At 38.0% G+C, this 27,661-nt stretch overlaps 1 protein-coding gene across 6 annotated transcripts in view; it reads right to left on the bottom strand.

Annotated features, from left to right (window-relative positions):
- Positions 1–15,212, bottom strand: part of Tmem117 (transmembrane protein 117) — a 554,639-nt gene extending 539,427 nt beyond the window's left edge. For 4 of the 6 annotated variants that reach the window (XR_012450820.1, XM_074083208.1, XM_074083194.1 and 1 more), the window contains exons 1-2: positions 13,982–14,121; positions 5,618–5,922 (exon numbers count right to left, since the gene is read on the bottom strand). Coding sequence is in view for 5 of the 6 variants with exons in the window: in XM_074083208.1 (XP_073939309.1) it covers positions 5,618–5,894 (277 nt within the window). In the remaining variant the exon portion in view is untranslated. Of the gene's footprint in view, positions 1–5,617; positions 5,923–13,981; positions 14,122–14,694; positions 14,723–15,062 lie in introns of those variants that run through there. The other 2 variants (XM_074083197.1, XM_074083195.1) reach the window with 2 other exon arrangements.
- Between the last annotated feature and the right edge of the window lie 12,449 nt (positions 15,213–27,661).

Raw genomic sequence — 27,661 nt, 5'->3', positions numbered from 1 at the left:
AACCAAGAGGCATTATTTGGACCCTAGTTGCTTTGTTCTTCCTAGAATTGCTGCCCTTCATATAATTGCTTTCATGGAATAAGTGTCATAAAATTACTTTTATGCTTAAATGTTATACTCTGCCCTTTTATAAAAATTTGCTGTCAGACTCAAAACTATGAAATCTATTTCTGCTTTCATCATTTCACCATTGATTTCCTGTACAAATCAGATTTTAAAAAAAAGAAATTCTTTACTAAAACAGGGCAAGGCAATTCTAAAATTTAATGCAAAGAGAAACTCCCCTGTGAAAGTTGGAATTTTCATTATTGCTAATAACCACAGGTATGTGATATTTTACTTTTCCCCTTTTGCTCAGGCTTCCAGCAAGCTAGGAGTAACAAAACCCATGAAATCAAAACATATTGGATTTTCCCACTTATCTATCATCCTGATTTTCTATCCTATGGTATTAAGTATGTATGTGGCTGCAAATAATTTCAAATTTATTTTAAGAGTAAAAATTATTCCTTTAATAAGCTCAATAAATTAATTTCTGGACCAGGCACCACTGTCTCACACTTCTAATCTTAGCTACTTGAGAGGCTGAGATAAGGAGGTTCACAATTCAAGGCCAGTCCAGGCAAATAGATCATGAGAATCCATTTGTAAAAACCAGAAAAAATGGACTGGAGGTATGACTCAAGTGGTAGAGCTCTGAGGTCAAATCCTAGTCCCACCATATAAAAAGAAAAAATAAATTAAAATCATGTATAACTCTTGGGGGTTCTTTTGTTGTTTTTTTTCCACACCGGGGGTTGTAAAAGAAAGAATATAGTATCATGTTTTTGCTTCAGTGACTTTAGGACAAATTCAGAGTCCTAAAGTCTGGTGCCAGAAAAAAAAGTCTTACATTAGCATAATAATTTTATATTTCTCTATTCATGGCTATCTCTAAAGTATGCCAAAAGCAAGAATGCATTGTTTGAACACATATTAAAAAAAAAAACTAGAATCATCCAAGCAAATGGAAAGGAGAGGTACTGGAAGAGTATGAATTGACATTCCAATGAAACTGAATTTTCACAAACCTGAGGATAGTACCTCAACAACAAGTTAGCTTTAAAACCACAGAAATTATTCTGACTGCATCAATTCTGATTTTACTTGTGTTCCTAATCATGTTGGTACCTACACATCCCAAAAATTATAACATTTGTGTCTCATAGACAAATAAATTGATAATAAATGAACTGGATGAGATCATGTGCTCACAGAATCATTCACTCTTCCTCGCCTCTACTTTAAAATGATGATTTGGTTTTCCTTTGAAGTTTATAAGGAGAGATTTCCCATCACAAAGTGAATGAGAGAAGACTTACAAGATAACATAAGATAGTTATGTCTAGCTTTTTATTAGAGAATTACAAAAGATGAAGCTGCTTAATTTATATCATAAAGTTATTCTGATCATCTTATAAACCATCCCAATATTTCTTTAACAAAAATTTCTGTGCTTGTAATTAACGATTCCACACCTCCCAAAATACATACACCACCACCACCACCACCACCACCACCACCACCACCATCATCATCATCATCACCTACCACAAGTTTCTATCCACAAATTCTTAAAGGCTTAAATATAGTCTTTTTAAAAATGAACTGTGTGTAACTGCTAGTTATTTGGTAACCAGGATGGAAACATTTATCAAATACCAAGCCAATAAGAACATTTGTGTTTGCATTCAATTTTGGATTCCTTCCTACAATGCTGCAGCACTCCACTGTACTCTTTCAGTGCAAGTGGTCATGAGCGGGAGCTAGAGAGAAGATAACTTAAGTCTGACAGTAAGGAGTCAGAGAAAGCATCATGAAGGAGATAATGTTTGAACTGTGATATGAAAGGAAAAAAGAAATTAGCTGAGTTGACAAGAAAGGGACCACCAAAACGGGCACAGGAGAGTATAAATGCAAAAATACACAGGCATCAGGGAACATGGCAGGTATGAGAGCCAGAAAATAATTCTGTATAATGTGAATGTTAACATTTAACAGGCAGGAGAAAGTCATAAAGAGCTTATGAAACTAATCAAAGAAGTTTAAATTTTATTCTGAGGTGGTAGGAGCCATTTAGGAATATAGAAAAATTATTTTCAAGTCTATAATGAACTGGAGAAGGAGATAACTACTAGGAGGAAATCATTAATAGCTCATGAACCAAGAAAGAAACAATGGCCATGAAGAAGAAAGGAAGACAGACAGAAAGAAAAGACAAGCTTGGTGTTCGTTAGGAAAGTAAATCATGAGTTCACTTATCTTACCAAGATTTACAATCTATCATTACTTCTGTAATACTCTATATGATTTTGTAGATTTTTAGTAAGAAAAAATGTGAAGGATTGCTTAATAGGAGTGATAAAACTGACATAGAATCTTTTCCACTGCAAGCAAAAAATACTAAGATACACTTTTGCATTACCTTAAAATAATTTATATTCAATAAACCACTTGAAATCTAGAATACATTTTCAGGGCTAAATTGCTTATACTAACAGGAGAATTAAAATGCAAGCCATAATTGAAATGTGATTTTAGTATAAAAGATAAGACTTTGCAATAGAATAGCTTTAAAATGTAGCATAATTGCTACATTATACCAAATTATAATTTGGTTTTATAATTAAAACCAAATGACCTGCCCTTATTATTAACACCATTACCTTAGCCATATGATTGTCAATCAACCTTTAATGTAGGCAGATAACTTTTCTCCATCCTGAATATTTTGGTCCGTTTGGCATAGCTTGCTATGCTGAGAAAATTCCCCAAATAGATTACAAACACATTTAGCCATTTCTTGTAATGGAGATCTACTGTTCCGTTTACCCAATACTTCCTATCCATTTTTGGAAATTGACCCCCTCCCACTCACCACCCACACTTAACTTCTTCTATCCATATGACTACTATGCATAAAACTATGTTTTTCAATATTTAGTGAATGATTCAACTAAATTTCCATTCCTACATATCCTCTGTGTCAATGACCTATCTTTCCACAATACCTTAGCAGCCCCCCTCCTAAAGATCACACCCTAGTTGGGAATCACCATTAAAGAATGACTGTACTTCTGTTAAAACGTGTCATTCAGTCACACCCACTAGCCTTTCCCTTTTTCTTATTTCCCTTTTCACTTGATTCATGTCATCTAAATCTTCACATTCTTACCCACCTTTTCAGACCATTATCTCCCTACTCCTTTCCATGTTAAGCCAGAACACTCTGGTACTCAACTCAATAACTCTTTTACCATCTTTTGTTTCCAGTGCAGCAAGTCTGGGCAGTCCCCACCCCAATGAATCACTCTCAAGTTCATTCCAGGTGGATGAACGCTTAAAGAGAAAACTGCTCAACAATTCAGACTGATATCATTCAAAGTTTAGGCCACATCTTTGATGTGTCTCAGTGATAATCAGCAGCCCTTTCATTTGTCTCTAGTCAGCTCCCTTCCATACTCCCAGGATCATAGTTCCAAACTCTGACACTTTCTTAAAACCCCTGTATCATCAAACTCCTCCATCTTTATCTTTAGTTATTTCTCATAGTAAAATGGGGGTTGTCAGATGGGGAGACCCTATCCTCCCTGCTCATCCACCTCAAACATACCTGTCATAGCCCCATCTTTTATCTCTCTCATACCTACATCTGAGGAACCAGGGTCTCTCCTCTTTACTCTCAAACTACCATTTCTAGCTATGTCCTAGGTCCCAGATCAAAGAGACCTTCAGAAATGTTCTTTTTCTTCTATACCTTTCTTTAATGTTTACTTCCTCCACCCCCAGACACAACTATAGTTAGGTCAATTAATATCATCCCACAAATAAAACTGCTACCAGCAAAATCTTCCCTTGGTCCTTCTTTCACTTTTAGCTACTCCCCAATTTCCTTCATTGTCTCACCAAACTTCTTGAAACTATTATATATATATATATATATATATATATATATATACACACACACATGTGTACATATATACATATACCACAAATATTAGAATGTTACATTTATTATAAAGTATGTGCATTTCATATATTCATATAATAAAAACAGATGCGAATGGGCTAGAGGTAAACAGAGGTTGAGAATATACAGTAAAGGTAGTATTATGTGTCTCTGTATACATATTAACATTTATTTGTACTTCTTACAACATTGCCATTTGTGTCTAACGCAACTTCTCCCCTGAAAATACCGTAAGTTACTTGCGATATTATAATTGCTGGGTCCAAAGCTTTACTGTTAAATTCTCCTCCTAACTAATTCAGGTGCAGCATTCAAATTGGGGTACAATATATGTATATATGGAAATGTCAAAGTGAAACCCCCTGTACAACTATCATATGCTAATAAAAAATTTTTAAAGTTGTTTCATTTTTCCCACAGCATATATCATCTCTTCATGTATTACGTGTTATCCTATTGGAGGTAAGTTTTATGCATTATCCTACAGGAGGTAAGTTTTACTTATGGAAGTAAGTTTTTCTCTGTCTGTCAAACAGACAGAGACCTTGTCTGTTTGACACATTGGCTAGAATAACATCTGGCATGCTATAAGTGATCAGTGAATATTTGTTGAGTAAGTATCACCCAGTACCTGGCCAAAACTGATTAGGTTAGAAGTGGTAAGCATGGCCAAACTGGATCAACTTCAGTCTCTTCCCTGAAATCTTAAAATTGGGACCAAGAGAGTCACACCAGTCTCTCTGGATGGATGTAAGCTGGTCTTCAGGGTGAATGGAGAATGAAGCAGATGTGACTGAAAAGTTGAGACAAAGAGCATCCTGAAAGAATGCAAGGCCCTGATTCCATTTAGCCCAAAGTACAAAATGAGTTCTATCTTTGGTAACTGAAATATACCAACATCCTTATGAGAGATTACTTTTAATATAAACTAGCTTAATCTCTTTTTCTGTTATTTATTACTAAGAGATTCCTTACTAATATACTGTTCTGTGGCTGAACAGGCTCAAAATAAACATCCTAAAATCAAAGTGGTTTTTTATTTTGTTGGTTTTTGAAGAGTTTTTTTGCAGACAGGAGTTTGAACTCAACATGCTAGACACACACTTGCTAGACAGATGCTCTACACAGTCAAAGTTTTTTTTAATGGGGGAAAAAGTTAGTTTTCTGGTCTTAATTCCCTGAATGGACAATATATACAAATTTATGGGCAAACTTAACTTACTTTAATGAAAATATGGTGTGATAAGGAGGCATTCTCTTTCCAATTTACAAACACTTTATCATTCTTAGGTATTATTTATAAGAAAACAGAAATTTTCATGTCTTCTCTAAATAACATTATACACACATCTATTTATCTTTAAAGCCACTTTTAATGAACTTTGGTACTAATTTTACTTCATGCTAATTTTTCTTAAGCAGTAGAAAAATTACACCATTAAACAGAAAGTAGTTAAAAGACCTAATTACAACAACACATAACAAACTAAGGCTGGAAGAAAACAAAACCACATCCTAAATTTTCCTTTAGGAACACTCATGCTCTATCTCAGAGAGTAGAAATTAAAATAATTAGCAACATTACATTTTATGGGTTATGGTACTTACCAAACAAGCGCTGATGGAACAGAAATTTGCCAGCTATTAGTCCTATGATAATGGCAAGTAGCCATAGAAGCACCTTCAAAATCTTCCAGCCAACTCCTCTAGGGTATTTGTTTGTTACAAATGAAAAACAGTTTCCAACAACAATAACATTGGCTTCTGTTTGGCTGTGGGAAACTGGGTCTTCCGCAAATATTAAAAAGTTAAAGAATATCACCAAGTAAGCCACAATCATGCGAGACCACGGATGCTGGAAATAATAGCGAAAGTCTTTAGCCATCCTTCGAAACTTCAGTGCCGTAGTTTACCTGTATAAGAAAAGATGCATGGAGTTAGAGCACGAAATTGAGAAATCTCTCTTCCTGATACCTGTTCAGATTTGTAACAGCTCAAAAGTCAAGCCTGACTGAGAAAGGTTAATATTGTCCCTGATCTGCCAACTAACAATACCGCTGATCATTTGGGGATTTAGCAAAAAAGAATAAAACAATAGGAGAGAGAGGACATGAGAGGTCAGAACACTGTCCAAAATTAGGGTGATCGGTAAAATGACATACAGAGGAAGAAAAACAGTGTAATGCTTTTGCTCTTTTAGGTTATTTTATTTTACAATCAAAACAGAATCACTTAAAAATTCAAATGATATAGAAGTAATTTGGACACATATCAACAGAAATAAACAACAAACATCCACCTCTTCCCAAGTCCCTGTCCTCAAAGTTGTGATCACTTAATTTGGTGGATATACTTCCAAATCTTTTTCTATACATTAACAAATGTGCATATGTGTATGAACTTTTATAAAAAACATTCAGTGTAGTGATTGATTTCAACACAGAAATGTCTTATGAAACAGCTAAGTTTATGATACAGTAGTTGCCTCCAGTAGTGATTGGGCAACTCTGCTTCAGAGGCATGAGGAGAAAGGAGAAGATTTCACAGAGGAAGACATACTCAAGTTTGGGACTGATTAGTGGTATTTTTCCCCAAGGGAAAATGGCCAGGATGCTCCATCTTGGTAGTGGGAAAAGCATTTCACAAGCACAAAGCTTTGCAGTATATGTAACCTGCCTACAGCAATAGCTCCTGACATAGGCATACAGTAGAAGCACAGCCATCTTAAGATGCAAATATTCTGATCCAAAGTCTTGCTCTGTTCCTTCTGCTTTCCTATTTGGGAGCCAGTCTTCCACTTGGCACTCAAACTAAGCTACATCTGTTTCCCAGCAATAATAACTTTTAAAATCTTGAATAACAAAAATACTATAGGTAATAACTTGACTACCATCTACCAATTCATTTTTCTTTATTCTTTTTTTTTAATAATTCAGAGAGAAAATGAGGGAAGAGGGACCCTTTCAAGTCTGCAGCACTGAATACTCCAGGCTCCGTGCTAGATGCCTGCTGCATCATTATGTCATTTTTTTGGTTATAACAACCCTATGAAATATGTTATTATCATTTCCATCCCTTCATTTTACAAGAAGGGAATTGAGGCTCACATAATTTATGTAGGTTCCCCAAAGTCACCCAGAAATGGGCTCTAATATGAGCCTCTGAGGTCTTACCTCAGAGCATGACTATCTTCCCCTGCAGCCAGGTCAGCTCCAGGCTCTTTCCCTACCTAGAGGGACAATCCAGGGCCCAGTTTCAAGATGCCCTCCCTTGAATGCCTTCTGGAGGTACAATCTTCTCTAGAGGCAATTGATTATCTCTATAGTATATACTTCTATAGCCCAGGAAAAAATATGGAAGCAAAAGAATCCTTCACAAATCCTGAACAGTTTGTGTGTGGTGGTGGGCAGGGAGCCACTGATAAAACATTATCATCTTACACCTGACTGAGTGTACAAAGATTATATCACAGCCTTAAGTTCTTCTAAGTCAATGGAAGATCTGAGAATAGGCTCCAAGGCTTCCAAATCCCAATCCAATCCTCTTAGTTCATGAATATCAATTAAACTCACAAACTTAGTTAATGAAGATTTGTTGTAACTATCTTAGAAAAGCAATGTACACATGAAAATGAATTCAGTCAAGCCAATAGTCATTGTGCCTTGGGTTAATAAGCCTTCTAAATAATTTTAAGACCTTATAATCTTCATGAACATTCTGAAGTATCTGTTCCCAGGGGTTAAAGCTCAGATGGCTTAGAAATAGTGACTTTCACATGGTTCTTACTTTTGTTTCTAGTTTTGTGGGGTTTTTTTCAACACAAAAGTGACCAAGACCTACAAGTGTAGTTCTCACCCCAGAAAGCAGAGCAAGTGTTGAAGAACAAAAAATAAACATTATGCAATATACATTATGAGGGCCAGTTGTCACCTCAATTTCATGCAACATCTTTGAAAATGTGCAAAGACCACCACCACAGAGAAATTCATGAAAACCATCTAGAATCTTGAAGAAGGAATAGTTAGTCCTACACCCTCCCCCCAGCCCCCACCCCCAGCAGCAGGCAGAAGTATCACTTAAGAAGTTGCTATAGGGCCGGGCCCTGGTGCCTCATGTCTGTAATTCTAGTTACTCAGGAGTATCACAGTTTGAAGCCCACCCCAGGCAAAAAGTTTTCAAGATCCTATCTCGAAAAAAAACCCACCACAAAACAAGGGCTGGAGAAATGGCTCAGAAAGCCTAACTAGTAAGTGTGAGGCCTGAGTTTAAGCCCCAATACCAATAACAACAAAGTTGCTATAATAGGTTACTTTGTTGCTGCTCTTACCAATGAGGAATTCATGCATAGTATACCCCACCAGCTCCTTTCTTTCTCATTATGCACACACATTACCAAGACAGCAGTACTGAGAACATATAATACATGTGTCCCTGATTCATTTCTTTAATGAGTACTTCGTAGAGAACTGGCATATACTTATTTTGTTGTTGTTTTTAACTTCAGGATCTTTTTTGTGGGCAATATAATGTCCACATACCCAAGTTAAATGAGAATATTGAAAACATTGGAGACAGCTGCTTCTTCCCAGCATTTATACTATTTCAGGAGGGAGAGCAACAGTATTGAGCAATAATCCTACACTAGCACATGAATTTATTTAACTCCTACAATAAAGCTATGAATGTTGCTATAAGGCTCAGAGCAGTTTATGGTCATGTAATTCACACACCCAACAAGTGGAAAAGCCAGCATTTGAATCCAGATCTATACCTACTCCTTAATCTTTCTAATATACCACAGAGCTGGAAGTGCTTTTTCCAGTAAGATGTTTCCTGTCATGCTTACACTTCATTTTTTATTCCTACCAGCTTCATTCTTTAAGTTCTTTGACTTAGATACTAGCAGATCAAAACAGCATCCTGGTATTGACCACTTATCTTTTTTATTTTCTGACAAACATGGATAGTACTTATTCTTTTCTTATAATCCAGAAGTTGAAGTAGTATCTTCTAGGGGATCCCAAATTTCAAACACTTAATAACCTGAATAAACTCTCTGCTTATGCCCACTTGATGACTTCAGACATGGTCTCTCAAAAGTCTGCCTAGTCATCTTGGCCCTGTTTTCTAGTCCTTAGATTCTCTGATTTTATCCAGAGTGCCAAAACGGTTCTCACCTCTGTAACTCATAAAAACCACCCTTAAGATCAATATGATCATACGTTGACTCTACTCTCAATAATCTAAGATTGAGCTTTTCAAATGGACTATGCTACACAAGGCACATCTTTTTCATTCCTTTTTTTTTCCCTCCCACCATAGACAGGAATGTGCTTTTATCTTAGCTTATGTATTTATCTCCTTCACTTGATCATGGGCTCCTCAGAAAGATCATAAGAGACTGTTTATTTCCAGATTGCAACACACTGCTGAGCTCATAGTGGGCAATCAATAGACACCTACTGATTGCCCCTGAGTATTACTCTGAGAAAAAGAAAGCCCCTGGTTGTTTAGTGAGATAACAAAAAGGCAGAACAACCTGACATTCAACTTGTACCAACAGAGGAGAAAGAAGAGGTAGGTGCTTAGTCCCAAGTCTACAATGATGACTCATCCAGTAACAACACCAATACACCCACACACAACTCCATCTCATTTTTGCACCAGGCTCTCTACATCATCATCACCATCATTGTCATAATTATTATTACTAAGGGCTAACATTTGCTGAGTACTTATTTACATTTACTGAAACACTATATTAATGAGCCTTATAATCAGCTCTTTTAAATGTCACAGCAGCCCAGTGAGGAAAACACTCTTTCCCACCTCCCTTTCACAAATGTTGAAACTGAGACTGAGAGTAGCCAGTACAAAACAGTACAGCAAGTCTATGTCAGAGCCCAGATTCAAATGCAAGTCACCTGGCTTCAACCTCTGCACTATGCCTTCCTTGAATTAAGATATGAATTTCACAATTTTGCCTTTTCCATGCTGGTTAGAAAGTTTCTGATATGAAACCAGCTGATATAAATGATGCACAGTACTTCTAGGATGAATGAGTCTATCACCACTGTTAAAAATGACCTTGGTAACATGATCAGAAAGAACCAAAACCCACATGAATTTAGGATTGCTTGAATTTTTTTCTTTTTCTTTGAACATCACTATAAGTAGTTGAGCTGATCTGATTTACCTAATGCAATCCATCACTGATGTCATTCTGTGGGTTTCCAACTGCATCTCAGAAGAAGACTAATCTAAACCATGTCATTCCCTCTCACATTATTGGGTACATGTCACCATCACAATCTTGGAAGCCTCTGCTCTTTGACATGATGCTGTGGTGATAATGTTGGTAACTACAGGCTGAAAGTGATTCATAATAGTTTCCAACTCTAGACAGATGAGTATTAGACTAGATATTAAATATGTTACAAATTTTACTACAAACTAGTATTTCAAAAGATTGCAAAGGAAAAAAATGGGAGAGTCATAAGGACCCTCAAGTGAGGAGGGTATTTTAAGTGAAGGTACAGAAGTCATTGGAACCAATGCAGAGATATATCAACAGTTTTGTTTGGCTAGAACATAGGGTGCATGAAGTTCACTTTTTTATATTTAAGAATAATTTGGGACCAGTTAAAAGAAGATTATACAAAGGTGTTGGTCTGTATTTTATTGAGTAAAGAACAGAAAATCATCAAAGGGTTCAGAGCAGAAGAGTGATACAGATTGAATTTCACAAAAACATTCATTCACTCATTTGTTCAATGTGTTTACCAATTGCTTATTTTTGCTATGCAGTAGCCTATGTGCTGAGGTTACTTTCACCTAGTAGGCACTCAATAAATGTTGATGATGGATGAACAATGAACAGATAGATGAATGAATGATGGGTGGATAACAGATCAGCCTTGGTTGAGAGAAAACCATTGAGGATTTCATTGCAGAGACAATAGACTTTGGATAATGTTACCAATAAAGTCCCGTTTTTATGCACCCGATAGTTTCTTTGAGAGGAAAAAACATTAAACAGAAAAAAATTAAATAGTATTTTAGAAAATTGGTAGAGAAAATGAAAGCAAGGAAAAGTTAACAGAAAGTGTTAGGAGTGAGGGCGGTTGAAGAAGGACTCACTATAAAGGGAGACTGGAAGGCAGACATAAAAGAAGGGCAGAGGTTAGCAAATGTCTGGAGAAAGTTAGCCAGATAGCAAGAACAAAAGTTGCAAAACCAGTGCTGGGTGTATGCTTAGGGTTTGTAGGAAATACAAGGAGCCTAGTCTGACTAGATGGGTGTGGATGCAAGGAAATATGAAAAAGATGAGTTCCAGGAGGTAGCATTTGACCATGGCCAGGCCTTGAGGCCAGCCTCTGTATGTGGGCTTTCACCCTAAAGGAAATATGAAGCAGAGGAGTGACACAACCTGACTTATGTGTTAGATGGGCCACTTTGTCTGCTGGCTTAAAACACTTTACAAGAGGGCAAGGAAAAGAAGCAGGGAAGCTATTGAAGAAGCTATTGCCAGGTGAGAAATGCAGTAACTTGGACTACACAGGTAGAGATTGAGGCAGTTTACACAAGCTTCTGGATGCATTTAATAGGAATAGCCAACATGATATACCAATTGATTGAATGTGGATATGGTCTAGACAAAATCCAGAATGGAACTGCCATTGCCTAAAATGGGCAGTATAATTCCTGAGACATGGGCTGCAGTAGAAGGAGAAAACATACTCATAATTAACATTTTTAAATGTTCTTTATGACACTGTTCATGTATTATCTCATTAGTCCTTATACCAACCATTTGTATTTACAAAGAAATACAAGAAATAGAGATCTGACAGGTTATAATCTTCTCAAGGTAATACAGTTCCTAACTAGCAAAGGTAGGTACAACTACTTCTACATAACCTCAAAGTTAGGACTTTCAGTTACTATTGTGTTCCCAACTGTGAAGTACAAAACACAGAATAAAGTTTTACTGGGAAGGAAGTGTCACATGATGACTTGCACCTAGTAGGCATTAATAAACATTTGCTGATCAATGAATAAGTGAATAAATACATGTATGGATGATGGGTGGATAACAGACAAGTCGTGAGTGAGAGAAAAACAGTGCAGATTTCATTCCACAGAGAGCAGACTCTGGATAATGGGACATGCAAGTCTATTCAGGGAGAAATAAAATGGATAACCCATATGCAAACCTATTTGCTTACACCAGCTGTGAGATAAGGATAGATTTTAGTATATCATCTTAAATTATTAGACAAAAAGACAGGTGTGACATGATACACAGCATTTTATATAATGCAAGTTCTTAATACAGGTCTAAAAATACATATAGCAATAATAACAGAAGTAAAGTTGTGTCTCTTACTTTTAGTCCAATACAAAAGACCACACAACCTTTTAAATAAAAAGCAACCTTTTAAGTCAATCAATGAAACCACCCTAAGTGGCTTTTCGTAGATACCAGAATGGCATTTGTGGTATCCTAGCTAATTTGGAGGATAGCATCCATAAATCATTTCCTAGACTTTCTCTTCACATTGTTTCAATCTTTAAGTAGTTTTCTTCCCTTGTTTTTATCCTGCTGTCCTTGGGACAGTAATCAAAACAAGTTTTTAAAACAGGATCCAAACGTGAAGTAGATCTAGAGGTCCTCCAAACACACAATTTCCATTGCAATGGGAAAATATTGATGATTCCTACCATATCATAAAGTGAAAAAATAATCATCAATGAATTCTTTAAAAATACGCAGCCCTTGTTTCAGTGCATCAGTTTCTGATAAAGAAACTGATGGCCATAGTCTAAAGACAATGCCAACGAAAATAATATGTAATGAGTTAAGTAAAATTCATTCACGTCTGAAGTTATTTTTAAATGATTGGCAACTTAAACAAGCAAATTAAGTAAGACTGACAAGTACTGGTTTCTGATCACAAGGATTAGATGGAGAGTGGGAGGGAGAGATAAATACTTGAGTCAAAAATGTCAAAATCCCTAATTGCTTTTCAACTACAAAGACTAGGCAGAAAAAAAAAGTCAATACTGTATAACAACAACTAAAAAATAGTTTTTTCAGAAATTCTATCACTACTTATTTTCAGTACATTGGAAGGACTTCTTTATGAAGACTAAACAAAACCGTAAATCCTTCCTAGAAGTCATTTATAATTAGGGGGAAATACATGACCTTATATTTAACATACTTCACCTCATTTTTTTTCCTTTAGGTTTCTGAGATTTATATCCATACATAAATACCAAGGTAAGCATGTGATATTGATTCCCATCTTTCTCTCTCTCTTTCTCTCTCTCTCTCTCTCTCACTCACTCACACGCACACACACACACACACACACACACACACACACTTCATTGTCCCACAAAGGGTACAATGAATAATGGCAAGCCAAAATGTTACCACATTGGTCAAACACACTTGTAGGCCTGTGGCATTTTCAAAAATAGAAACCGAAAAATAGTTTTATTTAGTCACGATGAAGTTAGCAAACACCCAAGCCTTTTTTTTTTTTTTAAGGACACCTATGAAACTGCAACCTGTTCGTTTCATTAACCAAAATAGGGCTTTTGCTCAGATCCTATGGCAGGAATCACTGGAGCGAAGAAAGTTCAAGGTCTGCTCCCCCCTGGAGCCCAGGAGTTTCATGTTCGCCCCCCAGAGCCTCAGCCCTCCCGGCCGGGCGTGCGTTCCGCTCCGTGACACTTCAGCCTGCCTCTTTGAATGCCATCCTGGGGAAGGGAGGAGAAAGGGCGGAAGGGGAAACACGGGGACCGGCCCGGGCTCCGCATTCGCGGGAGGCAGCGGGGCCGGGATCGCGGGGCTGCGGCGCGGGGAGGCGCGGGGATCGCGGGGCTGCGGCGCGGGGAGGCGCGGGGAGGCGCGGGAGCGCGGGGCTGCGGCGCGGGGAGGCGCGGGGCTCGCGTACTCACCGAGGGGCGGCGCGGGCTCGGGCGATCGCGCACGGGAGACCGGGTCAAGCGCAGCTCTCCGCGCCGGCAGCCTCCGGGAAGCGCGGCGAGACCGGCCGGCGGCGTCGCTGCCGGCGCTGCTGTCACCGAGCAATAAATACCGGCTCGGCCCACTCCGCCGCCGCCTACGCCGGGCGCCCTCAGCGCCGACTCCCGCCGCGCACCGCAGAGTCCGCCGCCTCGGGCTGGTCCCCGGGAGCGCCAGGGCCACAGCGCCGCGCTCCGCACCGCGCTCGCTCCAGCTGTGCGGCGGCCTCCGCAGCTGGCCGCATGGCCTCCCGTCGCCCCCGCCTCCTCCTCAGCGCCAGACTCCGGCCCGCCGGCCTTGGGCGCAGCTGTGCAGCCTGCCTAGCCCGGCCCGGCCCGGCCCGGCCTGGCCCGCTGCCTCTGCAGAGCCGCGGCGGCAGGCCCGGACAGTCTGGGGGCCTCGCGGGGGAGGGGACAGCCTAGGGTGTCAGCCGCTGTCCCTTCTCCCAGCGAGAATCAGCAGTCTTTAAAATCCACTGTCCTGCTAGGAACCAAGAAGGTTCCCAGTGGAATGGCCTCGAATTGCTGCAAACTTTCTAACGTAGCCTCGGGTCACTGAGCATCTCCTCTGCTCTGGTGTGTCAATGATGCGAAGGGGTGGGGGGTGTGGAGTGAGCCCACAGGAGTGTGAGAAGTCTTATACTTACTTTCCAGCTTGTCTCTCCTCTCTCTCCCTCCCTCTCTCTCTCTCTCTCTCTCTCTCTCTCTCTCTCTCTCTCTGTCACACACACACACACACACACACACACACACACACACCTACACAAACGCATGCAGGGAGTCATTAGTGCATGTTCATAAGCATAAAAATGCAGAATCGCACAAACATACATCTGTATGATTACACATATATAAGCACACTCATGCATACAAACATACATGCACATATACACATAAGTACACACACACATGCACAATTGTTAACCTTGGTGCAGCCTGAGACTCTCAGAAGCCTATTCTCCAGTAGTGCTTAAATGATTGTCTGCAGCAGGGGCCAGGAAGAACCTTTGCCTACCTTTGATGAATTCCTTTCTTCCTGCTGTAACGTCCCTGTAATCCAGCATGCTAATGTTGATTGGGACTAGTCACTAGTTTGTGTAGTCAAATGGTAAATGGAGGAATTCTTATGTGCCAACAGTAGCAAAGTTATGAAGGAAGAACTCGCCCTCTCATAGACCAATGATTCAGAAATCGGTTGAGTAGCGAGAGGGAGAGCTGAGATGTGCCCCAGTTTTGAGAGGAAATGGAGAGGGTCATTCCCATCCCCAGTTCTGCAGTGTTGCAGTCGGCACAGGAAGTTCATATTCATACTTGCCACTAGTTTGACATCTGGCTAGCTTCTGAGAATGATATATCTTATAATCATTTTATGGAGAATTTTGTGATGCTTTCATGAGTTTTTCCAGAAACAGTTATTTCCTATGGTAGCACTTTGTACATTTTACTATAACACTTTTGTTGTACTTTTTGCAACTTATTTTTCTTCCCCACCAATCTGTGAACTCTTTGAGGACAGAGAATAAATCTTACCATTGCATCCTCAGCACCTAATATACTAAATTAAAATAAGGGCTCAATTAATTGTGAACTAATTTCACAGATTACTCATTAGATTCTATTGTGGTTTTATAATTATGATTATTTTCCAAAGAATTTTTAAACTATGTAACTGTTTCACCTGCATTCCATTTGCTATATTTTTCTTGGCCTTCCATTTGAAACTGGAAAATATTAAAAGTCTGGCCTCAGTTACATGGAGCATCTTACCCTGCCTCTAGATCTCTTTTTGTTTAATAGTAATTTTAAGAATTAGCTTCACCAATGCTTATTGTTTGCACTTGAGAAGTCTCAGGGTTAAAAAAATATATATAGTTTTCTAGGACAACTTCAAGGCTTAAGACCAAAATGGACAATGTTTGTCTTTAATATCAATGTTCTGAGGCCTGGTGAGGTGGACATAACTATTGTCCCAGCTACTCAAGAGGTGGAGGTAGGAGGATCATGTTTGGAGGCCAGCCTGGGCAAAGTTAGTAAGAGATCTTATCTAGGAAAAAAAAAAAAGGCAAAAGGACTGGGGATGTGGCTCAAGCAGTAAAGTACTGCTGTAGTAAGTGTGAGGCCCTGAGTTCAATCCCCATGACTGCTAGAGTAATTAATAAATAATAAATGTGCCACTGTCCAATAAGCTTGTGCCCTTTACTTTGGCAGTCACCTCTAACCTCCAGTTCAAGCAGAGAAATACTATTGGTACTTCAATTATTTTTCACAATGACATGTAGTGTAAAAATTAGACCTATTGAAGGCTTACTGTGTGCCAGGCTCATTACATGGATTAAAGCATTTAATCTGTGCTACACATGGAATAGAACCACCATGGTTACTTCTGAGGAAAGAGGTGCACAGAGCTGAGTAGTTCATTCCACATCTAACAGTGGCCAGAGAGGAGGAGTAAAGAGCAGAAGCTAAGCAATGTGGCTTTGTGAGCCCATGTTTAAACTCTTGTCTTATACTTACTCTCCATGTCTCAGGAAAGATGTGGATTTTACAGTTAGGAAACCTGGAATAAAGAATATTTGTGTGAGTTTTGGTTTCACCATTTATAAGCTATAATCTTTGGCTACGACAAAGTTACAATTGGAATCCTAGTCCTGCCTTTCTTCACCACTGAAGTGGTGAGATGCTCAGTCTGGACACAGATTTAGGAGTCTGCTCAGAATTTAGGCTATTGTTCTCCCTGTTTTCTCATTTCATTCCATCCCAGTCACTGCCACACAAACCTGTTAGGAGCTTTAAATGACCTAATGTATACAAAACACCTATCACATCAAGTGTGCAATAGGTTCTTAATAAAGGCCTTTCTTCCTTCCTATGAAACTTGCTGTTTTATGAAAACATTCCTCATAATCAAAATCAACTGGTCTAGTACATAAGAGGTGACTACTCACTCATAGAGATTAGCCATTTTTCCAGTATTAGCCAGCAGTGATTGTCAAAAGGTATAGATAGGACCTCCAAAAAAAAACTAATGTGAAAAAAAATTTTTTAAAGGCTAATGGAGTTGCTCAAGCAGTAGGAGTGCCTGTCTAGTAAGCATGAGGTCCTGAGTTCAAACCTTAGTGTAGCAAAAAAAAAAAAGCAGCCAATATGGTAGGACTTCAGAAATCTCATTCTCACTTCGTATTTCAACCCAAATAGCTCTGTTTCTTTTGTATCTTGAAATCCAGCAAGTTGGCCATAGTTACAATGTCAGGGTAATGACAAAAATAGTTTAGGACATAGAAGTCCTTTATGAAATCTGTCTGATCCAAGAGTTCAAAAATAAGAAAGAATTACACTACACATGTTTTCCCATTCACCTCCCATATTCCACTAGATTAATAATACAATTTACTCTGCATTTTTTTAAAGAGACAAGATTAATATGCATTTCAATCCTTGGTATAAACTTTGATTATGACCAAACTGCACCCTAAGTGGACCTTCTAAAGCAAGGAGAAACTGTAGCTGGAAGTATCTGTCCCCTCTTTTAAGTCAATCAAGGAACACTTTCGTTGTGATTTAATGGACTCAAAATGAAACTATTTTTAATTTCCAATAGGTCAATTGGGGTAAAGCTAATTGCACACTCTGAATATAGAGTATAGAGAATAGAAGTTTGAACTTGACCCACAATTCTCTTCTGTTAAGTAAGGGGCAGCGCCTCTACTGTATTCTCACTAAGCCTGAATTTCATGTCTTGAATTTCATTTAGGAAAAGATGGTCATTGTATGTCTATTTCTTGAAATAGTAGAGCCTGTGCTCTGGAATCCTGGTTCTGCCAAATAATAATGGTATAACTGTAAGGAAATGAACCTTTGTGTACCTGAGTAGTAGTTGCTTCTCCAGTTGTTAAAGGGATGAACATTTGATCTGTTATGTATCAAATTGTTTATAAATGTTATTTCTTTTTGTTATCATTATTATTCAACTCACCCTTGCCATTCTTTTATATTCTGCATGTCCCAACGTTTCCTTAACTAAAGGACCAACTCACTTAGCCATTTAAATGGCTGGGCAAAGGGACTTTTCTGAATGGTTTTTAAAGCAGAGGAACATGCGCACAAGGGTGGACTAACAGTCCTGCCAGAAGTAAGAGTCTCCTGCTTGGTGCCAGCATCTCCCACACTTATGCCCTGGCCAGTGCCTCTGCATAAATGCAGTAGCTCCTTCAGTGACAGAGAGGGACAATTGTGCTGCCATTCTCAGCTCCCCACTCACTCCTGCATGCAGAGACCCTATGGACTGAGAGGCACCTCACTTCTAGGATGTGGCTTGGTGTCGTGACATCCACAGGAACAGGACTGGTGGCTGTCAATGGTTGCTTTGTTCATAGGCCATTTTGAGCTGACCTTCCCTTTCTTCCTAGTTTAGTTTCTCCTAAAACAAATGGCCTGTTTTTTCTATAAATCTGTTTCCGACAGTCTGCACATAGACAAAGTTGTTAGAATTAGCCCAAGTGGAGAAGAGAGACTTTTTCTTTCTTTCTTTCTTTCTTTTTTCTTTTTCTTTGGTGGGGGGGCATGAGGGTTAGTACTGGGATTTGAATTTAAGGTCTTCTATTTGCTAGGCAGAAGATCTACAATATATATCACCCTGCCCAGCTAATCAACTTAGATGGGGTCTCACTAATCTTCGCCTGGGCTAGATTCTGATTTCTGCCTCCTGAGTAAGCTGGAATTATAGGCATGAGTCACTGTGTCTGGCCAATATACTTGCTTTCAAGAGCTCTTGATTTCATAGCAAGTACCAAATACATCATCAAGTCAATAAACATACTGAAACATATCAAAGAACACAAGACGCTGAGGTTTCAAAGACAAATACAGTATCTGCATTTCCTTGGGGAGCTCATCATCTAAATGAACAGACAAGAATCCACTTATAATCACCAAAATATTAATACCAGGTAACATGTGATTAGAGTCAAATGCACTTTCCTGACCATACAGGCTATAGAAATCTGAAATGGTGAAACAAAACTATTTTCAGGAATTTCTTTGGAAGGCCAGATGGGAGAAAATTAAACCAAACATTAAAGGATAAGGATAATTTACATATAATAAAAGGGGGTAAGGAAGAACTTCCAGGCCAAGGGGAGGGGCACAGAAATATTACCCATTTCCCTGAAGACTCTCAATAAAAATGTACTGGTGCAGGAGAGAAAGGTAGGAAAGGAAGAGAGTAGGAAAGAAAGGGCGGTGTGACAAGAAGCCAGGAGCAGCAGGAACGTTGTGGTCCATTCTTAGGAACAGGACATCCATGGTGGGCGGTAATGAGATATATTATCTGGAAAGTAGAGAAAGTCAGATTGTTGAAAGTGAACTTTTTAGTTCTAGCCATTTTAGTAGTAAGGGAAGGGGAAGACAAGAGAAATCATTTTGGCATCAGGAACTTTAATAATACTAAGTGTAAATTTTTACTTCTGTATTTCAAGACAATGTTCAAGTTTGCTGTACCCATGAAGTGGAAAAACAAACAAACAAAAAACCAGTAAGCCTCACCCTCTCTATTCATAGGCCAGGGGCACGGGCGGCCACCCCTACCTCTAAGATGACATCTGTGGTGTATCCATTGAGGATCACTTCATTCCAGGCACTATTCTAGATGCTGGCAGATATAGAAAAGATCAAGCTAGACTAGGTAACTCAGGCAAGTAACTAGGGCTCACATTCCCGGTTAGAATTAAAAAGGAAATTAAGGTTTCATGCCCAACTATAACTCTTCTTCCTCTCTTATGCTTAGTAAGTCACTTTCTAGTTCTAGGCCTCAATATCTAAGGAAATTGAAACAATCTCTGAATTCCCTTCTGCCTCCTACATTCTATTGTCTTAGGTTAGCGGCAAGTTGATTGACAATAGCTAAGGAGGCATGTTAAATATGATTTTGATTCAGGCAGCAACTAACAGCCCTGGAATTATGAGTAGAAGACAGTGGCAGAGATTGGCGACCCTGTGTGGGTGGTGTCACTGCAGGAAGAAGATGAAATTATCTATTTTGAAACACAGATCTCAGCTGGCAATTAGAAACGTAAGGAGCAGACCTAGCCTCAAGGGGAGTTGAGCTGCCAAAAACTAGACTGTGAATTCGGTGGATCCAGAAAAGATTGAATTAATACATGCAACACAAAGAGTGCTTGGCCTGGCATAAACCTCAATAAATAGAGCAGTTGTTCCTATTGGCTCGTCCCAGAAGAAATAGAGTTACTTAGAAAACCAAAGTAGAGCAACTGAGCAGACCTGGCAAGGCTTGGATAGGAAAGTAATCATTTTGTGGGCATGCTGGTGCTCACATGTACCCTGAATTCTTATCCCACCACCAAAGGTGGTGCAGGTTTGACTTGAGTGACTAAGCTGGTGACGTATTTCAATGAAAAAAGGAATAGAAAGTCTGTGTGCAGGTTTTGGAGGAGAAGAATAAATCTGGATACAGACAGATTCAAGGTACATAGGTGGAGATGGTGACTTCCAGAAGACAGTGTACATACAGATCTATAACTCAGGCAAGCAACTAGGGCTAACAATAGATATGCAAGCCACCACACTCATTACAAGTCAGTGTTTCTCAAAGTGAGTTCTTCAGACCATCTGTGTTATGGTAAACTAGGGTGGGTATTAAAGAGCAAATTCTAGAACTCCACCAACTAAATCAGAAGCCCTTGAGGCAGAGTCTAGTAATTTTCACCTTAATGTGCTCTAAGCATTTCATACATACACTAAGGTTGGAGATACTCACAAGTAGAAAGATTCATCCATGTTTCATGCTAGAGAGAAAGTTGCTGAAGGAGAAGGTAAAGAAGGACAGACGGCATCCGGGGAAACCTTGTCCATATAGCCCCGTGGCACTTAAGTTTAGTCACTTCGCATCACCTCTTAAATGTGTCTCCTCCCTCCAGACCCCAAATAATTGCCCTAAACCAAACCTTGCAAATGGGTGCCAATTCAGCCTATGTATTATTTTCTTTGATGCTCATACTACTTTAAAACTTTAACTTAATTGCAAATATCTTTAAAACTGGTACATTTGACATGATAAAACAAAAGAAAAACAGAGTTCCTAACTTCTCAGAAAACCTAAAAGAACTGGTGCTATTGGGCCTACATTGTCAAATGGCAAACAGCTGCCCAACAAGATATTCTTCTGGCATTTAGTTAACACCTAGTTGCTGGCCTCCAAAAACCTTTTAGGCCTATAATGCACAGTGTAGGGAGACTTCTTCAGTTTCCCACACCCACAACCTCAGGCCCCAGGCCATCTTCTCCAGTCACTGATGCCCCTGAGTTTGGCACATGGTTTGTGAAAACCACATGAAACAGACCCTACTTTATCTGGGTCTTATTCTCTTCCCATTTCTTAGCTGTATTTGCTAAAGTCTCAGGTCCCCAGAAACAAATGGAACTGTAAGATGTGCTCAAACTGCTTTTGCTAGAAAACACTGACTCCTTACTTGGGCCCACAAATTATCTGAAAACAGGAGAAGCTTGGCATTCCTGCCCCATTTTGTATCTGTCTGTGCTCTGAGCCATTCTCTTTACAGTCACTTTTCAATCACCTTGGATGCCAGGAAGGAAAGGACGTGATAACATCTTTATGACAAGGAACTGATAACATCCCATAACTGAACCAAAAACCCAGAACACTTGCCTGACTAACATTGCTGGTTACCAGACCATGCCTGTGACTGAGACTGCTTAACCATGTATCTCTTTGTCCCCTGCCTCAGTTTTTTTGTCTACTTAAACGGACAGCTTGAAGATGGCTAAAGATGAGCTAAGTGCTTATTCTGCCTCTTCCAAAAGCATGTCCTGAGCCATGTAAGAAACCTCCTTTTTCTGCCTTCCCCATGCCTCTTTATTTGGCTTTTAAGGGCAGGTAGCCAGACCTGGCATAGAAAATCTCAGGAGTTTGGGCCTTGGGCCCAAAATTCTGGTTTCAGAGCCATTGTCCTGAAGGTAGCTCTTATCTCTGGCTGAGGTAAAGCCTGACCCTGACACATTTGCAATCTACCACAGAGCTTTATTCCCTGCTAACCACAAGACAGCTAGACTCCTAATTCCCTTACAAGTAAAGTGAGTTCTAGCAAGCCCCTCCAGCTTTGGTAAAATCAGTCTTTTTCTGGAGGCTACATGACCTGCTTGTCTGGCTGGGAAGGGGGTGTAGGGGGTACTTCAATGTCTGTAGAGGACTGGAATCTATATGTGAATTAGATGGACACAGTATTTGGTGAGAGAATTTGAGAAAATTACCTCTCCCTCAAATAATGGCTTCCTCATGTCTCTTCTGCATCCCTTACATCAAAAACATTAGCTAATGGATGGATCATTATTTTTGAAAATATCAATGCTAGATATTTACAGATGATTTTTAATTGTTTTGGTACTGTAAGGATGTATATATTAATCAAAGTAATTTATTACTTAAAATACTTGAGTTGGTACAAAATGTTCCTAATCTTCAATAACAAGAAAACAATGGAAAATTGGCATTTAACTGGTGTGGGAAATGCTTCAACTAATCAGTGCATAAAATTTTTTTTTAAAAATTTCACTCATTCAACTTTAGTCTCTGTACCTTGAGGTAATTTTCAAATTACCTAAAATGTTGTGATTATCCTTTTCTTGATCTTCTCACCTTGTATTTTGAATAAATATGAAGAATAATGAAAAGAAGGTAGATTTTGCCTGGGTTCAAATCCTACTTTGCTATAAACTCTGTGAAATTGGCCAAGTTGTTTCATCTCTGAAACAGATATCCTTGTCTAAAATTTTTGGCTGATAATATATAGTGAGGATTAAATGAAATAGCATAAGTTAACATCTGTTATATTTGGGTACATCTTCTACTACCTTTTTTGTAAATCTTTAAACTTTATTCCAGTAGGCAACAGGCCTAATCAAAGTCCTCAAAATTTTTAAATAAAATTTTTATATGAATACTACTGGAAAAATATCAGACCCTCTGGGCCTAAGATTTTTACTTAATTCTTGTCCCCTTTTTCTCTCTCTCTCTTTCTCTCTCTCTCCCTTCTCCTCCTTTTATATTTTTAAAACAGGGTCTTACTCTGTAGCCCAGGCTATCCTTGAATGATCGATCTTCCTGCCTCTGCTTCTTGAGTTGCTAAGGTTACAGGCTCTACTTAATAAATCTTAAATATATATTGAGGGTTCAATTTGCATAATAAATTCAATATTTTATAACTACCACTATTAAATAGAAGAGATTTTCAAATTTTAATGGATTGATATTATTTTAAGCATTATTTACACCATCTTTTAGCAAACATTTATAGTCTACAGTAGGAACATGGATGACATCATCTCTATTCATGTTATAGAGAAAAAGACAAGCAAATATATCACCATTACACTCCAAACAGAAACTGAAAAATAAGTGTCCTATGAGAATACAGAATACTGAACCATTAGTTTTACTTGGAGATATGGAGGGATTCACAGAGGACTAGCAGGTGGTATTACTAATTGACTTTGGAAATATCTGTGCCACGACAACCAGAGCTTGATTTATTGGCATTTTACTTGTATACTACTTTTGCCAATTTGTATTCTGCTTTGTGTATGAATGCCTTACCCAAAATAGATGTATGCATTTGATAGAGAGATATTTGAAGAATTCTAAAATATCATTATAGCATATAATTTCGATAAAACATTTGTTACACATAATGGGAAAAATTTAAAGTATTCCTTAAGATCTTTAAGGATTTTGTAAATACTAAACTACAGCTATTTATAAAATTATTAACAGTAGTTTTGTTACAAAGGTAAACTATATTGCAATATAATATTACTAAAAGAGTACTATGGCTACTCGGGAGACAGAGATCAGGAGAGTCATGACTTATAGCCAGTCCAGGCAAACAGTTCAAGAGTCCCTATCTCGAAAAAACTCATCACAAAAAAGGGCTGGTGGAGTGGATCAAGGTGTAGGCCTTGAGTTCAAACCCCATACCACAAAAAAAAGAGCATTAATTATGATTTACTTGAATTAGCAAAACCAAAGTTTTTAATATTCCCTGAGAATTCTTCTGTAAGATTTGATAGCAAGAAAAAATAAATCTTTTTTGTATGGTACTGGGATTTGAACTTAGGGCCTTGCACTTGCTAGACAAGTGCTCTACTACACTTGAGCCATGCACCAGCAAGAAAAGAGAAAACTTGCTTCTATGTGGTTGGTTGGTGGTTATCTGAGCTCACCCAAGACCTTAGAAGCTGTCTTCCCAAAGCTCTCACTGAAGTCAGCACACATTTAACCTTTGCCAAAAAAATGCACACATCACATGGAGTGAATACTGGATGTACACAGAAAAGTCCTGAAACCTTGAATATCAGTTATATGCCCATAAATGTCTGGACTTAATGGTACATTTTCTTAAAAATATGAGGACCATATTGTTTTATTTCTTTGTATTCATTCCCATGAAAGAGACAGTCAGATTAGACATCTATACCCATGTGATGACACTCATAGCCAGGTCACCCTAGGTAATACACTAGGTCCTTAGAGTTGTTACCTTAGAAATGCACAGAGTAAGATAAAAAAAATGCTGTAAAAATGTGTCATTCTTTATGGGATCCACTAAAAAAACTCAATGATTCAATTTGTGGTCTCACAAAATAAACACATTTGACATATAACAAAGAGAATTGAAAAAGGAATTGTGAAAAGTGGGGTTGAGTCAATGCTGCCAAGCTAATCTATATTACCTTGACTAAGCTATTTAATCTCTTCAGAATCTCAATGCATTCCTAAACATTTTCACAGAAGCAAGCGTTTGTGGATATGGAATTACTAACTATTTAAGATTTCAAAACCTCTTTGTATACCCAAGGTTCACTCTATGTGCTCATGTGTATTTTTACTAAGGCACAGGAAGAAATTAAGAGTATTAAACAGAAGAAAAATAAGTCTATTGAATCTCTAAAATTCTATAGTCCTAAGTAATGTATATCAATTGGTAATAAATGCAAATTTTATTCATTTGGGGTCTTTATACTTCTTGAAGAAAGACAGACAGGTTTGGCGAATATTTAACTGTATTTGCCTGTGTATGTTTGAGACTTATTTGTCTTATATTTATGAGTGACCAGTACTTTCCTCCTGATGTCTCCTGATTATGAGGATGACAAGGTATGCAAGATGCATGAAATTACACAGCTACAATAAAAGAATATTTGTCCACAGTACTCTACTGATTCTATCTGAAAAATGGCCCTGTAATTATATGCTGGCAAGAAGTAGAAAGCTAAACTATCTGAAAATAAATGCAGTAGATAATCATAGGTTTTTTTCTTTATTCTAATTTTATTTTTCCATTTTTTCAACAGTCTTCATCTGAGAAATAAAAACCTAAGCTTATATTTTCCACACGAAAAAACACCACCAAATGAATAGGATACCAAATACAACTCTTTTCTACAATTCAGCATAGCCTACAGAGTTATGTGCTATAATGATGCCTATTTCAACTTAACCATCCCACAGTCATGGCTAGATAATAGAGAAAATCAATGCTGTTGGGTCAGACATCCCTTCTGAAATATCCTAAGGGGAAATACAATACTGTTCTAGAAACAAGATAGCAAAGTTCAGCTTACAGTGGAGTCTGCCACCAATCAAGCTTTAGAATTGAAAATCAGAAAAACCTACAGTAAACAGAAAGACTCAGAGACAGGCAAAGGTCTCCATTCTGTTTTCTCTTTAGCAAAGCAAAAGAACTTGGCATAGACTGTGTCTACAACATTCCGTAGAAAGTAGATTGCTAGACCTACAGTTAAACAACTGTTTTAACAAATTCCCCTGCCTCCAGCACTTAGTAACTTAATCAGGTAATAATGCTGCTCCTTCTCCTCCAATTCTGTCTTTAGCTTCTGGTTTACACAGTGTTCCCAACTTACAGAGCACATCATAGAGAATTATGGAAACTGTATTAGCTTCTCTCAAAGGAATTTCAAGTTGAAAGAACAAATGATAAGAAAGGAAACAAAGTAATAGAAAGAAATAAGAAATGGAGAAAGATATTATGATGGTATGTGGTTCTTTAAAACACCATGGATATGCACATTGCTCTAATATCTATTCCTGACTCCATTAAAAAATATATATCAAAATCAGAATATTAAATGTGAAGATAAAAAGAGCAAGTAGAAATTTTTAAAGTAAGAAAAGTTGGCTAAGGAGGGTGAGGATCGGCATATGGTTAAAGATTACTTATAAAAATGTTTAAAAGTTCATTTTATTTTTTTCAAGAAATGGAATGAAAAAATTGTGAACCCTTAACATTTATGTACTTTCTATTTCCCACAGGAAATTTGATATTCACTCAAACACTTAAGACTAATCATACATAAACAGGAAGAAGTGAGAATTCTTTGTATAACTTTATCTGCAAGTTTTAAAGTGCACGTATGGAAAAAATTGAAGTCCTTTTATCAATAACACTTTGAAGGTGCACTTAAGGTTCTACCAGCTCATCAGAGAGGCATCCTTGAGAAGGATGTGTATCCATATACCTGTACTATAACTAAATACACATTTTCAAGTAAGATAAATCAAAAGTGGACATAGAGTTTCTCCTTGCTTCTATATGTTTTTTAATAGCATCATCACTCATGAGATAATCTAAGATGTGGCTCTAAATTTAGTTCACAAAATTAATCTCTCTGAAGAATAAAGCATTTGTGCTTGCATGAATACAGCTGATATCAGTAAATTTTATGCAAGTAGGGAATAATGAAATAATTTGCTGTATAATTCTGAGCTCAGAAAAGGATGCTAAGTGGCGTCAACTAATCTAATACAATGCACCTTCAAAAACACTCTGGGAAATTGTGTTCCTATACTAACACAACTTATGACTTGAAAAATAACAGGTAATTTTTTTAAACTCAAAAATATGTTGTAGTTTCTTGTCTCTAAAATATTTAAATAATCTCCACTGCTATCAGTAGTGGAAGAATATCTTAGTTGCTGTCAAGTTTATAAAAATCCTAAGCTCATTTCAGTCACCAAAGGCCATAAATTTAAATTTGGCTTTTGTCAAGTCAGATCTCCAATGGAAATAAACAAATGTATGTATTCTCCTCAATCATACAATAAAAATAAAAAACTAACCCTCATTCTTCTTCCAAGAAGAATCTGTATACTATCACTATGTTTTAAAAATGTAACTCTTACTGGCAATAATTTAGTTCCCCAAGCATCATGCTATCTCTTCAGGTAAAGACAATGTCTTTGACAGAGATCTGGAAATACTATTTTCCCAGAGTAGATTAATAGGCACAGTGTGTACTCAAATTGCTTTTCCCAGTGATTTAAAAACCATACAAATTTTTGTTCAATTTTATTGCTGATCGTTATTTAAGAAGAGGATGCTAGAACAATATTTATATTCACTTAAATGTGGGATTTTCAAAGGCTTTTTGTGTGGTCAGAATGCAGAAGAATCCCATGTGCCTTTGATGGCTAAAAGGGTTGGCATTAGCCTATGTCTGTGTTCCTGCATGGCTCCTGGTTCCACATACCTTCAACTTATTTTAAACTCTAAATGGACTTTAGGT

This window comes from Castor canadensis, chromosome 8 (genome assembly GCF_047511655.1).
Source record: "Castor canadensis chromosome 8, mCasCan1.hap1v2, whole genome shotgun sequence".
NCBI lineage: Eukaryota > Metazoa > Chordata > Mammalia > Rodentia > Castoridae > Castor > Castor canadensis.
This window is presented reverse-complemented; position numbering and strand designations above follow the sequence as displayed.